This window comes from Populus trichocarpa, chromosome 17 (genome assembly GCF_000002775.5).
Source record: "Populus trichocarpa isolate Nisqually-1 chromosome 17, P.trichocarpa_v4.1, whole genome shotgun sequence".
Taxonomy (NCBI): Eukaryota; Viridiplantae; Streptophyta; class Magnoliopsida; order Malpighiales; family Salicaceae; genus Populus; species Populus trichocarpa.
Window position 1 is genome coordinate 10365124 of NC_037301.2, and position 18993 is coordinate 10384116.

At 29.7% G+C, this 18993-nt stretch overlaps 1 protein-coding gene across 1 annotated transcript; it reads right to left on the reverse strand.

Annotated features, from left to right (window-relative positions):
• Positions 1-9649: 9649 nt before the first annotated feature.
• Positions 9650-12812, reverse strand: LOC7467876 (membrane-anchored ubiquitin-fold protein 2). The gene is made up of 5 exons (XM_002324057.4): positions 12528-12812; positions 11710-11995; positions 10780-10944; positions 10131-10218; positions 9650-10031 (listed from the first exon to the last, which is right to left on the reverse strand). The coding sequence occupies exons 2-4, from the start codon at positions 11840-11842 to the stop codon at positions 10163-10165; spliced, it is 354 nt and encodes a 117-aa protein (XP_002324093.1). The 5' UTR covers positions 11843-11995; positions 12528-12812; the 3' UTR covers positions 9650-10031; positions 10131-10162.
• Positions 12813-18993: the final 6181 nt, after the last annotated feature.

Sequence of the window (18993 nt, forward strand, 5' to 3'; positions counted from 1 at the left end):
TGTGTTCAAACACGTGGCACTTTGTTAGTGTAATGAACGCATTAGCTTTTGATGCGATGGAGATATTTCATTTTATAATGATTTGGGCTTTCGTTTTTTCACGGATTGCTAGAACTTTAATTAATTTTTAATATAAAAAAAATGTCAATGCTATTATAGATTATTTTTTTGTATTATGAATTTTAAAACTGGGGATTTAATTAAATCGAATAAAAATTAATATTCTTCGTAAAAAAATAAACAAAATAAATATATGTGCAAATGTTTTATCTTGGTTATCCTTTTTATTTTGTATGTTTTTATTTATTTATTTGTGAGGTTAATTTTACTTGTTATATACATACAATACAGAATTTAAAAATAAAAAAGGATATTAATTAAAAATTAAATTAAGAAAATAAGAAACAAATCTTTTAAAAATAAAAATAAAAATAAAGAAGAGGCTAGGCGTGAATGAGCCTAGAAGGCAAAACTCATATGCCTAGCTTTTTTGATGCCTCAATATAGGTTATCATTGTGTCAAGTTCAATCACAAGCTTGAATTAGCTTTATTAGGAAAGGTTGATTTGATTATAAGTTTCTGGATTTTTAAATCCACAAGATTCACATCAGTTAATATTATAACAAGGCTCTTGAATCAGCTTATATTTTAGTGTTATATATTGATTAGGATTTAGGTAGTAAATTAGGGTTTTTCATCAAATCTTGGATTCATCAACTCAAATTTAAAAGTTCTTGATTTTTGGGATATTTTAGTGTCATATATTGATTTTAGGATTATTTGGATATATTTTGTTGGGTTTTTTTTGAAAATTACAAAAAAAAAATTCTTAACAGGTAGCTTTATATGAAAAAAAATAAAATTTTGATGTTGATTTCAAGTTTGCTACACAAAAATAATGTATTTCTTAATTTGGGTTATTTGAGTCTTATTTCATTAGTTTTCTTAATTTTATATTTTTTATGTCTTCGTATTGTTCATATTTCACACGAATTCATTTTGTTGTTTGTAGTTTTGTATTAGTAGTTTTTACTTTTTTTCATTGCTTCTTGAGACCATATATTTTTTTGGATTGGGCTACTAAATTGTTAATTTTTTTATTTGTTGTTAATTAGTTCCTTAAAGAACTAAAAAATTTTAGATTGAGTGGTGAAAGATGAAAGGTGAGCTTATTATAGTAAAAAACTAAAACTTCATGTGAAACACGAGAGAAGTGACATCTATTCAGTGTAAACACATGATAGGGTGTGTAATGATATATTTTCTTGCTACTAACATGATTTTCGAATCTTGATGATGTCAGCTAAAAGTGTATCATCATCGCTAAAAGATAAGAATAAACTAGAATGAGAATAATTGGATATGCAACAATAATTAGAGATGATGAACTTGAGGTCTGGAGAAGAGGTTATGAATGGAATGACTTTATTAAGAACCAAAGTAGTTAGGCTTCGATATAGGTCAGTCCCAAGGGTAGAAAGCCTACGAGATGAGTTATTTCACCTCTAAATGAGTTTATAGTAAAAAATACAGATGAGAAGGCTGGGAATTTTAATCATGAACATGATATTAGGATTCGAAAGCCTAGAAATTAGGGAGTTTAGACACATGATTTTTTTTACCATAGAAGAGCAAATAGGGAGGATGATTTTATGATGGTTTGGACATAAATTTAGGGAGTGTTAAGATGAAGATTGCTTTTTAGGATAGAAACGATTCTGAAGCATATTTGAAATGGAAAAAGAAAATACAGTTGATTTTTTGTTACCACCATTACTACGAGGAAAAAAGGTAAACTTTGTTGTTATTGAGTTTACTAACTATGCTAATATGGTGGGATCAAATTATTTTAGGTTGAAGAATAAATAGAGAGACCCGTAAATACTTGGGATAAGATAAAAGCAATCATAAGAAAAAGGTTCATTCTTGAACATTGTTATAGGGAATTATTTCAGATATTACAGAATTTGACTTAAGGGTCTAAAAGTGTAGAGGATTACCATAAGCAGATGAGAATTGTTATAATTAAAGTTAATGTTGTGAAGGATAAATAGGCTATAATGGCAAGGTTCTTGAATTGTTTGAATAGAGATATAACTAATATGGTTGAATTACAACATTATATTGAGCTAGAAGATATGGTTCCCATGACTACTAAGATAGAAAGGTAGTTAAAGAGAAATCACAGTACACGTTAATAAGGTAATTTGGGTTCTTTTTTAGCTTGGAGGTCGAATTATAGAAAAGAGGAGTTGCCCCATCAAAGTTGAATACCATGGAAAGCAAAATTGAATCACTTAAGATATTGAGGAGAGATTTAGCAAATAAACTCAAAGGTAAATCAAAACTCAAACTAATTATAACCATGATATTAAGTGTTTCAATGTTTGGATAATAGACATGTAGTTTCATAATATCCAAACAAAAGGGTTATGGTTATAAGAGAACATTAAGATATTGAATTTGAAAGTGACAAATCTAAAGAAGATGGATGTCACCATTTGACAATTATAGTGATATTAAGTAACCAATTGATAAAGAAGCTTTGTTAATTTGGAGATCACTTAATATTCAGATTAAAAATGGTGATGTAGAGCAACAAAAGGAATAATATCTTTCATACTAGATGTCATATAAATAACAAGGTATGTGGTATGATAATTGATAGAGAAAGTTGTGTTAATGTTGTTAGTGTTATACTTGTTAGAAAATTAAATCTGAATATTATTAAGTATGAAAAACCTTACAAGCTTCAATGGTAATGAATGTTGTAAAGTAAGAGTTACTAAATAGGTTTTGGTTTTTTTCTCGGTTGGAAAATACAAGGTTGAGATTTTGTGTGATGTGATTTCTATACATGCTACTTATTTATTATTGGGGCATCTTGGAAATTTAATAGGAAGATAATGCATTATGGGTTTAGAATATATATTTTATTGTAAAGGATGAAAAGATTTTCTCATTTGTGTCATTGTCACCTAGACATATTTATGAAGATCAATTAAAGATAAAAAAAAAAAAAGTGAAGCTGAAAGTTCAGAACAACTATGTGAGGATGTGAGGAAGAGTGAAAATAATAGGAATATTGAGAGAAAATATTAGTCCAGAGTGAAGAAAAATAGGGTTTTGACCGCGAGATGAGAGAAGAAAGGGTGAGAAAAAAAAAAGAATATGGAAAAAATAAAGAAACAAGTTAGTTTTTATGCACAAATAAATGAGATTAAGAATGTTTATTTTTCTGACATGTCTATGATTTTAATTGTGTATAAGAAGGAATTTAACACTAATAAACTTAATTATTGTATTCCTAGTATTTATGTTTCTTTATTGTATGAGGATATTTTCCCTAATAAGACTCTTAGTGGATTGCCACCTATTAGATGAATTGAACATCAAATTGATCTTGTACCCGAAGAAACAATATCTAACCAATCAACTTATAGAAGTAATCTTGACGAGACAAAAGAAATTCAAATGCAAGTGGATGAGCTAATGTCAAAGGGTTATATAAGATAGAGTATGAGTCTGTATGCAATTTCAATGATATTGGTACCAAAAAAGGATAAGACTCAGAGAATGTGTATTGATTGTCATGCAATCAATAATATTATGGTAAAATATAAACATCTAATTCTTATACTTAATGATATGTTATATGAATTATATGGATCCTGTGTGTTTTCTAAAATTGATTTGAAAAATGGATATCATCAAATTAGAATGAAAGAGGGAAATGAATGTAAAACTGTCTTTAAAACTAAATATGGTTTGTATGCATGATTAGTTATACATTTTGAACTTACTAATGTATCTAGTACTTTCATGAGATTAATTAATCATATTTTGTATAATTTTATAGGTAGATTTGTTGTGGTTTATTTCGATGATATTCTCATTTATAACAAGAGTTTAGATGAGCATGCTGAACATTTAAAGAATGTATTGGATGTTTTAAGAAAAGAATGTTTATATGCTAATATAAAAAAATATAACTTTTACATGAAGAAAATCTATCTTATTTTGTTATGGTGTTACTGTAAAAGATATTAAGATGGATGAAAAAAAAGTAAAAGCTATCCAAGAAGGGCCTTCACCTAAGTCAATCATAGAGGTAAAAAGTTTTTATAATTTGGCTAGTTTTTATTGGATATTGGTTAAAGGTTTCAATACTCTTGTCACACCTTTAATTGAAATTGTTAAGAAGTCAATATGATTTAAATGGATTAAATAACAAGAGAATGCATTTAACTTGTTAAAGGAAAAATTGATTTTGGCTTCATTGTTATCATTACCTGAGTTTATGAAAACTTTTGAGATTGAATGTGATGCACCGAGGATAGGTATTAGAGCTATTTTAATAATAAAAAAAATGTCTCATGGCTTGGTTTAGTTAAAAGCTCAATGGTGGAGTCTTGAATTATCTTGTCTATGATAAGGAGCTTTACATTTTAATAAGGGCATTGAAAACTTGACAACATTACTTATGGTCTAAAGAATTTGTGATCCATTTAAATCATGAATCGTTAAAACATCTGAAAAGCCAAGGAAGCTAAATTGTTGGTATGCCAAGTGGATTGAGTTTATAGAAATGTTCTCATATGTGATAAAATACAAACAAATTAAAGAAAATAGTGGTTGATGAACTATCAAGAAGGTATGTACTTATTTCAACTTTGAGTACTAAATAATTAGAATTTGATTATGTGAAAGACTTGTATCTTGACGATATTGATTTTGGCAAGGTATATAAAGCATGTGAGAATTTGACATTTGATAAATTTTATAAGTTTGATGGTTATCTATCTAAAGAAAAAAATATTATATGTGTTAATTGTTCTATACATGAATTACTTATTTATGAAGCTCACGGGGTGGTTTAATGAGACACTTTAGGGTTACTAAGACTTTAGATATTTTGCATGAGCACTTTTATTAGCCTAAAACAAAAAAGAATATGTAAAGAATTTTTTATAGGTGCATAATAACAAACAAACTAAGTCTAAAGTTTTACCTTATGGTTTGTATACTTCTTTATCAGTACCTATGAAACCTTGGGTTGATATATTTATGGATTTTGTTTTAGGTTTGCCTATGTCAAAAAAGGGTGGGGATTCTATTTTTATGGTTGTAGATAGGTTTTCTAAGACACATTTTATATCTTGTCATAAAATCAACAACACAACTAACATGGTGGACTTATTCTTTAGGGAGATAACCCAACTTCATAGGGTTCCTAAAATTATTACTTTTGATCGTGATGTTAAATTTCTTAGCTTATTTTGGAAGAATTTTTGGGGTAAGTTACGAACAACATTATTATTTTCTACCACTTGTCATCCATGGATAAATGGTTAAACTAAAGTAGTTAATAAGACTTTAACTATATTGTTAATAACCATCATTAAAAAAAATTTGAAGAACTGGGAAGATTGTTTGTCATTTGTTAAATTTGCATATAATAAGAGTATGTATTCTACTATGGATTATTCACATTTTAAAATTGTGTATGACTTTAATCCCTTAACTTCTTTGGATTTGATTCCTTTATCTATCGATGAAAGGGTTAGTTTTTTAATGGCAATGAAAAGAACGAGTAGTGAAGGCTCTCAATGAGAGTGTACGATGGTAAATACGAAAAAAGAGTGAGTAATATGCATTTAAAGTTAATAAAGGCTAAAAAAGGTTTATCTTTAAACCAGGTGATTAGGTTTATGTGCATATGTACAGGGAGAGATTTTCTAAACGTAGAAGATCTAAATTGATGCCAAGAGGAGATGATCTATTTTAAGTCCTTGAAAGAATTAATGACAATACCTATAAAGTAGATCTACCAGATGAGTATAATATTATTGTTACTTTTAATGTTTTTTTTATCTCTCTTTGTTTGATGTAGTTGAAGATTCAAGATCAAGCACTTTTGATGAGAGATGAGATAATATGATTCAAACTACATCATAAGAACCATTAGAAGTTTCAGATAGGTCAATTACAAGATCAAAGGCAAAATAGCTCAAAAATATATTCAATGGGCTTATTCAGAGTATTTGGGTCAAAGTAAGTTTAAAAAAGACTACAACTTCAATAAGTTATGATAAGACTCTAGTCAACTTAATCTATGTATAAAAAGAGTCTGGTCCATCTAGTTCTTAGGCTTAATTAATTTCTGCATCATTGGTTATCCATAGAGGACCATTCAACAACAACTATAGAGTTATGTATTTCCAAGTGTTTTATAGATTCCAAAATTATAGGAGGGTTTCTTATTATTTGTGGAAACATAGGAGCCTAAGGAAGAATTATTTCCTTGTTTGTTTTGGATTCTAAGGGGTGTCACCACATCCTATTTGGCTAAAACCCATTTTTAAGCGATTTCATTCAACAATTGTTTTTTTATTCATAGTGTGCAACAACTTAGCATTAGTTTTAGAATTATTATTTGTTCATCGTCATCAACATGACGTTGATGTTCATTCCTAACTTCTTCTTCAACATCCTTAGCATGGGCATTTGGAATTTGATTTTCAAGAACATACAACCTCTTTTTTTGCTTGAGAATAATTCTTACATTTCAGTGCTAATCCATGAAATTTGGTCAAGTCAATTTGTTAGCATCAAGTATGCTTTGTAGGGATATGTTACTACTCATTTTGATCTACCAACCTATTTATGTAAAGATAGAGAGTATTAGTTTCATGCATACATATTTAAATTCTAAATTTAGATACAGTCTTTAATTCTAATTTGATATCCCACTATTTTCTTGCAAGTTAATAGCCCTCCCTATTAATTTAGAAAATCTCGCATAGATTTTCCTAGTGGGCTAGGATCCTATTTAAGTTATCCGACTTTAAGTGACTAAACAAATCAAAAAAATTAAGTTAGGTAGATAACATAGTTTATCAATTACATCTTTATATGACTTCTAAATCAGTTAGGTAATAACTCTTTGTCTAAACATATCTTATATGTTTTGCCTAACCCGTGCCTCTAACCTCATATGATCATGAGTGACTCATCTAAATTATATAGGTTAGTTAAGTAGAACCTAATTTTATAACATTAAACATTTTACATTAACAGTAAACTTGAGTGACTCAACAAGTTATCCATAAATAAAACTCTAGTTTTATGCACATAAAATTGGAAAGTAGCTTTTTATGTTCTCAAACATGTACTTAATATTTTAATGATAGATTTAATAATTAAATAAGTCTTTTTCAAAACATGTCATAATAGATATATATTTCATACATAACAATTTATATATAAACATACACCCTTATAATGTCATTTAATTGGATGATTATGAACATATCTAAACTAATTCTCTCGATCCATTGAAGGGAATTAGATGGTCAAATCCTAGATAGCAGCTGCAAATCTTTATAAGTCACTTGCAAGCACCTCGGTTGTAGTCTTTATTTCCATTTCTTTATTTTTCTTGGATTACAAAATATTTTTCTATCTAAATGTTTATATTTCTAAATTACATAACATATACATAATTAATTAAGAAACCTTAAGTTACATTTGAGTTGAATTAGATGAGAAAATAATTTACAACACAAAAGAAAAATAAAAATAAGGCGGGACATGTAGGTCCAATTTAATAAAAATCACAACCATTCAATCATCAAATAAAAACACAATCACATCGATCTTTAATGTCCATAATCATCCATCATGTATAAAAACATTTTAATATCATGATAAATTACATTTCATGCTTCAATTCTAATTATTGAATTTATATGCTACTATAAAATAATATTTCTAACACTTATAAATATTCAATCAAATCTAATTTAATAATTTCCCAAACAAAACAAATTTTATTTAACATAAATTCCATGAAAAACATTTTTCAAAATTTAATAAGAAAATTAATCTTATTAAAATTCTTATTAATATCATGAACTATTTTAGGATTAACTAAATAAGATATTCCAACTTAAAAAACTCTCATTATTTTATTAAAACTAATTTTCTAAATATTATTTAATTAAACCATTTAATTCAATCTTAATCCTATTAGGACATGACAAGACTTAAAAAAAATTGAATTAAACATTTTAATTCAATCCTAATCTAATTAGAAAAATTAATTATATAATTAATTTAATTTAGGGTTTCAATTCTAATATAAAATCATTATTTTATATATGAAGAGTTAAAATCATAATTTCCAAAGTTTTTAAACCCGGCCTGGTCCAAGGCCCGGGTTCCGGGTTTTGACCGGGTCAATTCTGATTTTTTTTTAAATCAAAACGACGTCGTTTTAGTAAAAAAAATTTGATGCCATAAGATCTAATTTTTACATTCTAAGACACCATTATATAAGCTACTAAAAAAGTTTGTAATCTTTTAACATGGAATTAAGCTTTATAATTTTGCCAACCAAAATCAATGTTTCATTCATCTATAATTGATTTTAAACATAATAATATTGTATTTTATATATCTTATGCTGGAGAAAGCTTTCCAATAAAATCTTAACCTCAAATTAATCCACTTTTAATTTTGCCCAAATATGTCCACTTGAGTAGTTTGCATAAGAGGTTGTCTGGACCATGTGAAGTAATTTTGTGATGCTTGGGCTTAAGAGGTGGCCTGAGTCGACTGACAAGATTGTTGTCTATCTCAGTTTTTGTCTATTTGTATTATGATCTTTTCTTAGATGAAAATCATGAAATGTGGAAATCAAACTCAAGATATCTATCTATTGGGCCTACAAAAGATTTTCGTGTCTTTTTTATTGTCTTTAACATCCGAATATCTTAGCAACAATTGTTATTTGGGGTTCAATGGAGATGATGATCTTCGAATATAATAGACTTCTTCAATAGATCCACATTTAAGCACATCAACAGATGGATCATACTGATTTAAAAATGAAAGAAAAAGATATTGTTAATCTCCGAGAAATTAATTAATATCTTGACCCTCAAAGAGTGGATCTAAGAGTGATTGGATGCAAAAGCAAGGAAAGTGACTCCCTCATCCGCAGAAAAAATTTACTTGTGCTTTGATCATCAAGTAAACATGTAAACCATGTCATGAATCTATTTTGAATGCGCCAAAATCACATCAACCCACCATATTTGACATTTTCATGATTCATACCCACCTACACATAATTTACCTTCACCATGAAGGAAAAGTTAGGATTAGCTCTCTGCTTTTGACCCATCAATGGTTATTTTAGATCTATGACCAGTTTGCCACCAAGCATATAGAAGATAGAAGCTTGACAGCCAGCATCTAGACAAAACCTTCCACCAATATGCATGTGCGATTCAAATAGGTGGCCGTAAACAACCAGAACATCAATCAAATTGGGCAAGAAGGTTGTAAGAACCTGAGAAAAAACTAAGAAAGTGGTAAAGGTTGGTAGTTGGTATTTGATAGCTGCATCAAAATTTGACTAGTCTACTGGGGGCACCAAGTGGAGACCTGGTTTCTTGCATGGTATTTTATACACATGTTGTAGCTTTGGGACAATTAAGTGCAACAAACGTTAAAGGCAAATATAAGGTTCTCAGGCACGGAATAATTACTGGAAAACCAACAAACTCATACTATGAAAGTTCTTTAAGAAAGCAATACTCATAAACTACATTTGACCTTAGACTTTGAAACCCCATCCACTTGATCAAGAATGAAACAAGAATTTTATTGCATTCCAGAACAGTCATGAGCTTTTCATCATTCAACTAGGTAAATGATGACCGCCAACATGAATTGTAATACCTACTCAGATTGTACAACTATGACCGAAACATGACAAGGTGACACAAATTCAAAATGTAAAATCTGGGATACGTGCCTGTGTGAAATTTTCAACTAAATATGAGATTTAGTTGCCTCAAAGTAGAGTTGAATTGACTTAACTACAATCATCGTATACCAAATGGGTTGGGTATGACCTGACCTATGTATGATCTATTATAAAAGTTCATAATGTCATTGCTTCTCATCAAATCCACAACTTGCTAACTTTGTTATCTCATAACAGCACCAAACTCTCTTCCTGTAGAAACACAGAAGGAGGAAAAAGAAACACAAAAATCAACTTAAAGAGCACCATGTTTTATTGAAGACGACATGGACTGTCATGTATCTAATTTACCTTTATGTCATTCCTGCTCTTGGTGGTGCAAATTATAATATAACACAAACGCATTTGCTTTGCTTTGCTTGATTTGCCCCTTTCTTCCCTGCTCCGCCACAAAGGGATACAAATTTTAATAAGACACTAGAAATAAAATCGATATTCAAATATACTATACAACAGGGAAATGCCAAAAAAAATTATGTAATCGCCGTATAGTTTGCAAAAGTTAGCTTTCCATCAATGTTGCTTTGAAATGGCCAATAATTGAGTTGAATTGACATAAACTATTGCATTGATAATTTATAAGATGCTTGGGAACTCAATGAAATGCAACCATTTTTATATGCCATCCCTGGTCTGTAACATAACAAGGTATACGAAGCCACAAAAATAGCCATCTGTCTAACATAGTAGACCAAAAGAGGGTAAAGAATTGGACAGGGTACCATTCTCAAAACCACAAACTAGGCTTTTTCACAAAAACAAAATATGGGAATCTACAAAAATTATACAAAAAACAAAACAAGCCATGCTAGTTGCACAGTGCTCAAATAAAAAATAATAATTTATTTCCAAAAGGCTCCAAGAAACAAACGATTGGAAAGAAAGAATATATTTAAAAATTTGGCCATCATTATTGTCGGGTGATGGATAATGCTTGTACCTTTCTCTACAGAAGATGGCTGAACAACAACATGCATGGTTGTAACACCACCAGGGATATCACACAGTGGGCTCCGGCATTCCCCTACTGTTCTGTTGTTTTCCAGTATTTTTCCTGCACTAATTAACTTGACATCCTTCAATGTCCTTGGACCATTCTCCTTTTCTGGTCAAATAAATATTAAGATTTTTAAGTACCTTGAATAATATTTCTTGGAGGTACTTAAAACTATAGAAAGCATCAAAGTTCACAAGTGTAAAATCTTGTCTTTACTAGGGAATAAACAGCAACAAAAACAAAGACTTAAAAGATGTTGTCTAGCAAGATTACATGACAAATCTGATTGCTATGCTATCAAGTTTGACAGTGGTTCTTAATAACCAGCAACTGAAAATTCAAATGCATTCACTTTACAGAGCTGCATTCCCACTGGATTGCCAATGAACAAAAACAACCATGTTCACAACCCAAACTAGAGTCTCAGAGGTGCCATCCTATTCCATCTAAATTCGTAAATTATTTAACTGAAGAAAGAAGAGTATGAAAATCCAAATTACCAACAAAGATGAATAAACAACTAAACTAAATAATTTGTTACTTCAGTTTTTGTTTGAGGCAAAATGTGTAGTATAACAATTCAGATTTCAGAATTTCGTTACAAATTTTCATCAATATTCATAAGAACAAAAATGCCTGAAGTCAATATCCATAAATAATTTGTTACTTCCTCTTGTTAAGGTTGTCGCTTCCGAATAGTAAACCACAGATAGACAGAAATTGCACAAAGTTTTAAAGAGAAGCCCAGCATCAATACATGTCTGTCTAGACACAGTTTAATAAAATTTGTGCAAAATTTCACAACGAAACAGTTAAGAGAAAAGACAATAATTTAGAATTTGAGGGGGGGGAATCCTTTGAAGCTTTTCTAACCTTTAGGCCATTGAGCAAGAATATTTTCCTTCAAGGTTGCAACACTTGTAGCAGCCGGAAAGGTTTTGGGACCGATATCTGATCCATCAGTCAATCGAAACTTGATCTCTAACTGATCTTGCACCACAGCCATTTTCAAAGATTCAGTCTTTCAAAATCAAGGCACCCACCTCTACTTGGACCTTTTATCTCAATTGAATTTTCTATCAGAAATCAAGCCCTCTAAATTTCTTGATTTGGGTCCTTACAAAGACAAATATTTGACCAAGATTCTGAATTGGGTACTCTGCCAAATGAAAATAGAATTTATCCCATGTAAATATGTTATGCAGAAAGCATAGCAATCTGGAACAGGAAACTAATGCAAAGAAGGAAACACCATTGAGGAAATAGTTTTGAATTTAAATTTCTAGCAATCAAAATCAGCAATCAATTATAACCAGATGAATTCATTCAAAATTACAAGCAAAGCTAACCTTTTTTTTACAACAAAATCATGCAGAAGGCCACAAATATATAAATAAATCACAAACACGAAGTGACACACATACAGGTACGCTTACTAAATCTTTAATAACAAATCTCATACAAATCACAGCAACTTAAAAAGCTTTAACTAGTTCTTCCTCAAACCAATCCATAGAATCAAAAGAACCACTCAGAGAACATGAATAACTTGCATGGGGCATAACAACAGCACAAAAATACAAAAGGAAGCTCCCATGAGCACAAAAGTAAACCCAAATCCTCAACTGGGTCATCAAAAAAACTAAAACAAACATTCAACAGAATTGAAAATCCTTGATGGGTTAGCTTACTTTTTGTTTAAAACTGATCTGGGCCAATCTCTTTTTGGCTCAAAAATCCAAGCTTGAATAAAAAAGAGAGAAGAAGAAGAAAAACTGATGTGTGCATCAATAGTGGTAGGAATGGGAAAAGAAGAGATCGAATAAATCCCCAGAAGGAGGCTGTTTCGGACTTTTCAAAGTCTTCTATATCTATGGTCAATGCCTCCGTTCTTGCATTCTCTTAGCAATCTCCTATGACTATGGAAATGGACAGGTTTCTCTCTTACAAGACTTAGCATTGTTTCCCAGCTTTACAATGTCATGGTCACATAATATTAAAAAAAGAAAACACCGTATTTTGAGGGTTTTTTTAAAAAAACAAATAGCAGTCATGAAAAATTATTTTGAAAATTAAAAAAAAAATTGTGAATCACACTTTTTTTTTTCCCAGCGGTTTTGGTCACTCAGAGACTATTTGAAAATATAGTTATAGTCATTTTTTAAAATAATTTTTACTTAAAAAAATATTAAAAAAATATTCTTTTAATTTTTAAAAAATTATTTTTAATATTAGTATATTAAAATGATATGAAAACACCAAAAAAATATTAATTTGAAATAAAAAAATAAAAAAAAATCAAATATTTTAAAAAAAGGCTTTTAAAACGCAAAAAAAAAAACAAAACTTAAATGGTGTAACCAAAGAAAATTGCCTAGTTGAGTTTGAGAGTAGTATTGTGGTAGTTTTTATAGTTGTGGTATGAAATAAGTAAGTTCAAAAAAATCACTTTTAGTAGTAGTTGATTTGATAAAAATATATGTTTGGTTAAAATTGTGATTAAAATTGTTTTTAAGCAAAAAACATGTCTAAGGTGTTTGGTTAAAAAATAAAATTGAAATTGATATTAATAATGAAATGACCTAAAAAGATGTTTATTAATTTCTAGTTTTTGTTGCAAGGAGAAGAAAGAAGGAAAAAAAAAGTCATTTTTGTAAGTTTAAAAGGTAACAAACAATCAAAAAAATTAAAGGGTATAACATTGATTGAACCCGACAAGAAAAGCTGGTAGAAAATGCTTCATTATAATAACTTAGATTGGACATCGGTTTATTGGTGGGTCTTATAGATAAAAACACAGTTTGGTTTTGTAACTAAACACTAAATACATGGGGTTCAACGCAAATATAAAAGCAACCTAAAAAACAAACAAGTTTTTAAGCTAGTAGGGTGTGCAATCAATACTTTTTGTTTGGAGTGGCGTAATCAACTGATCTATTTTTGAAAAATATTGCTTCTTTTTCCTCTTATTTTTCTCGTTCTCCCTCACTCGGAGAACCCTTTTCTCTATCTATACACCATGAGCTTCCCTCACATCTTTGCCTCCTTGCCTCCTTACATGTTCTTCCACCTCATTCCACCACAAAACTCGTAACTCTCATTCTCTTTCACCTCATTACCTCTCCACTTTCACCACCATCAATTCTACCATGAATTTTCTAGTCAACTCCTAGTACTTAAATACAAACCTCCTGGTAGGTCTAGCATTTATATCATAATATTGACCATTAATTTTCAGAAATTAAAATTTTTAGGGTTATTGAAATATTGGCAAAATCCTTAAGGAGTTTTACAAACTTATTTTGATTTTTTTTTAAATGCACATAAATTTTCTAAAACAATGTTAAAAAACCATTTCCCCCTCCTTTTTAAAATGCAATTTTTGTAAGAATTGGTTCGTATACAAGCAAAAATTATTCTTTTATTATTTTATTTTTTTTATTTCTGTAAGGCCATGTTTGGCAACAACCCATTTTTTTAAAACCAAAACTATCAAAATAGGCCTATGAAGTGTTTGTCAAACATACCCTTAAAACAAAAAAAAACATTTAGCAAAAACATTGTCAGCCAAACAAGGTGTTAATCTTTTATCTAATTTTGACTTGACCGGGTTGACTCGAAATCTTTAGTCCGACCATAAACTAAACCAAAAACATTGCTTGACCCGAAAACTAAACAAAAAACAAAACCAAAACTTAAAATGAATCAAACTTAAAAAATAGAAAAACTCAATTTTTTTTATCAAAAACAAATCAAACACAAAAAATAAAGAATACGAAAAACATTCATACCGATTCAGCAACATGAATCTCCAACTAGACCAAATACGATCAAACCAAGGTCACAAACATGTTGTGAATCATTCAATGATAATAATCTAGCATCCATTCACTTTGATTGTAAAATAATCATCATGATTTGGTCCAAATAGGTTTCGGTTCTAAGTCAAAACCATAGGATTTAAACCCATTAAAAACTTGTTATTGATGCCAATAAATCCTAGATTGTTAAGTAGTCAAATATCACAAAGTTTTTAGTGCAAAGAAATGGACCAAAACCGGTCCAAATCATAGAGCTAAGACAATATTTTTCCCAACAACACTGCCCAACAACCTAGAAAAACCCAACACATTGTTAAACCTCGAAAATGGCATTATAGGCCTCTAAACACACTGTTTTTGTTTCTCACAAACCACATTACCAATACTAAACATAGTTGAATCAAAAGAACTAATTAAAAAACACATCAAATCATCAAAATCATGCATTAGATTTTACCTTCATAACTGCATCCGTAATGTCAGCCAACAACAACATCAAATCTCAATTCAAAATTGACTCTCTAAACAACTTAGGACCCAATTCAAGCTCAAGAACCAAGAAAATACACTAATAAACAAAAAAAAAGCATCAAACACATATTGCTATATTTGGCAGAAAATAAAAACCATTTTATTTCAGCAAAATAAACATCAAAACATTTCTTAAACATCCAGTATACAGTAACAAACAACTCAGATCAAAATCAAGCAAAGAAAAGCAACATTTCATGCATTAATCAAAATACAAGATCAATACAATGTATTAACAAATACAAGTTCAAAACACCATTGAAACATGCAATGAAGAGCTAGAGGTGTGCTTCATGGACATCACCTGCTAAATTAGAAGAGTTTTTTTTTATACTTTTCAATATGGTTGCTGCCCTTTTTTTCCCAAGCTTGCTACTTTATCTCAAAGTTGAGGAAATATTTGTACTAGGCTCTTAAACCTTCACACTTGGAATTCTTTTATCCTATCTTCCTCTCTCTTCTTTCTCTCTTCGTTGCTGCTCCTCTACCTTGATTTTCCAAAGGTATTTATAGGGTTTCAAGCTAGGATTCAATCAAAAATTGATCCTTCTTCATAAAAGCTCGGCCTTCTGATCAAAATAAGAGATTTTTTGGTATGTTTTATAGCTATAAGCTTTGTACCTATGTTGGTTTTATAATGGTGGTTTTGCAACAAACATGGTTTTTGAGATTTTAGTTGTTTTTCCAAACTTGGAGACCAAAAAACTTATTTTTAACCTTATGATCTTCAAAGAAACGTGACCAACCTTTGATAAGAATCGACCGAGAAGGTTTGAAGTATGAACACATGAAAAAGATTAGTGATTTTGCAAAATGAGTATCACAACCATCGATAACCAAGTTACCTATTTTCGAGGCTTTGTCGGAGCAACTTTAACGTTATCGTTATTGAAGACCATCTAAAGTTGGTAGAAGGGGTGCACACATTTCCTTTAGATCCAATCTTGCTCGATTTGGAGGCCTATAGCCTCACATTCATTTGCTTGAATGTGCCACCTCGATTAACCCATAATTTGTCAATGAAGTGAGGCTGATCGGGAACAAGATATTGTTTAGATCATTGGAGAAAATAGAATGCATATTTTTTATAGGAGTAACTGATCTTTGTAGAGCAAGTGTTTCTCAGTCAAATGGTAGTGGTTACAACCCCTAAAGTGGTCGGAAATGCCACATTCAACCACACAACGCGTTGTCTAGGCTAAACCCTAAAAATTAAGATTTTTAATTTGGGATATTGGTAAATTGCAATTTAGTCCTTTTTCTTCCAATTGTTTTTAATTACACACGTAATTGTCTCCTAAACTCTTAATTTCATACAATTTCACCCCTACCAAACTTAATTGTCAACCTCAAAATTGACCACTTGTTTCATTTTAGTCCTTGATTATGAAATTATGCATTTTTACCCTAAAATTGATCTACAAAATTCTAATTTTTTTTACAATTTGGCCCCTGATTTGATCATTTTTAACCCCTGCATTAACTCGTCTTTTTAAGTTTGGTCCTTGATTTTAGATTTCTTCAATCAAGTCTCTAATTGTTCATCAAACTTCAATATGTATGCAATTAAGCCCCTGATTTGACTGAATTAACTCTTTAAAATTGCAATTCAACCCTTAAACTTTAATTTCTTTCAATTAAAGCCTAAATTGACTTTAAATATTAATTTTTCTTACAATTAAGTCCTCAATAAAATTAATTTAGGTTGTCAATTTATCAATCTTATACATTTTGGTCCTCCAACATTTTCACTTGTCATTTTGATCCCTCACCACCAATTTGGGCATTCTTCTAAGCTTTCTTCATGTATATCCTCTTGTATTTTGGATCTTCTTTTTCTATTTTTTTTCTTTTCTTAAGTTTTTGTGAGGTTAAAAGTGGGTAACAACAACTTCTATTTTTATCAACAAAATGATTTTTTAAATACAAATCTAAAATATTTAAAGTAGGAATTGTCAGAATTGAAATGATTTAAATTTAGGAGTAAAAAATGTATTTTTTTAGACAAAACTCCTTTTCATAATTTGTTCAGTTCTTTTTAATTTTGACAAACAATGTTTTTTTTATTATTATTATCAAAAGCTTGGTTCTTTATATAAAAACTTATCATGATTTGAAAAACAATTTTCAATCAAGAAACCAAAAATAATGTCTCAATTTTTATACGATCATATAAAAAACGAATAATTCAATTTTCATGTATAATTAATCATAAAATAATTATTAATATTATGTGAAAAAGCTATAATCTAATTTGAAAATTAGAGCATAATGGGATTTTTTTAAAATATCATTTTAATAATCTTATTTAAAGAGAATTTTATTAAAGGAAAAAAGAGCTGGAAAACAAAAGATGAAGGTCCATTTAAAAAAAGATCAAGTATGCATGGGTTTGAAGGACATATCCGCACACCTAGGTTGTTTTTTTTTTTTTGAAAAGAAAATGGTGGACAATATGTTTTCTTAACATATTAAGAATGACACATCATTATGTACTATTATAACTTTTTTTGGTCACCAAATTAAGGTTTGAGTATAGGACCTTAAAATCAATTTTTCAATTTGTTTTTAGTTAAAAGAATATGAAAAATATCATAAAAATTTCAATAACCATATTTTCAAAGCTAAAATAATATTTAATTACTCTAAAAACTCAAGATAAAACAAAAAAGTTCTTTATAGTTCCCAATCTATTATTTCATTCTTGGTTAAGGAGAAAAACTACCTCTATTCAATTATTATCTCTAACGAGAAAAACCTTTTTTTTTTGCAGTGGCTTTCTCTCATCTTCTAGAATTTAAAAACTAAAATATAATGAAAATAAAGTTTGAGAATCGAAACGAGAAAACCTAAACCTCTAGGGATAAAACATGTAAAAATAAAATTGAAGGATCAAAATAAATTTTTTCACAAAAAACATTATAGCAATCTAGAGTATATTTGAGAATGTAGCGGCGGGACAAAATGTATAAGTATCTTGTGTTTTAGCCTACACAAAAATGTGTGACTGCTAATTGAACAGCACCAAACTTTTATTCTTTGCAAATGCAGAATTTTAGGAAAAGAAGGACTGTTTCTGGAGCATTTTTTTTTGGTAGAACTAAGGGTATCCTGAGCGCTGGCCCAGATTAATCTCTTTACATACCGGGTGACAAGTGCTCCTCAAAGGACCAGCTGCAAACGAAGAGAAAGGAAATTGTCAATTTAAGTTTGAAATAGTGCACTAAATTATTAATGGCTGCTAAGCTTTCATGGGAGGGCAGAGCCATGACTTGGAACAGATGTATCTATTTATTAGTCCTCCAATCTGAAATTAATAAAATTATAATAAAAAGTATGAAGCAATATAAGGTTATGTACAATTTGCTGACATATGGAGCTGTGTTCTTAGAATGGTCAAAACTGAAGGCACCAAATTAATGCAAGAGAGAGATGATTTGATCATGTGAACTCTGACCAAAGAATTTATCAGGACCCTGTCAAGGAGGCCTATTTTGTTTTATATTGCATTTTAAATATATTTTTAAATAAAATATACTTTAAAAAGTAACTATTATCCAAAACCTAAAAAAGCATCGAATACAATTCTTCTTTCTTGTTTTCATGAAGATAGGGATTAGGCTCATTTAATATTGGGTGCATTCATTGATCTTTTGATCAAGTAGATATATGTGATAAGGGTGAGAAAAAAACCGAAAAATAGAGAAAACCGAGAAAACAGGAAAAAATAATCGAAAAAACCGAACCGTGAAAAAAAACCGATTAAACCGATTAAAATTTTGAAAAAACCGGCCAGTTCGGTTCG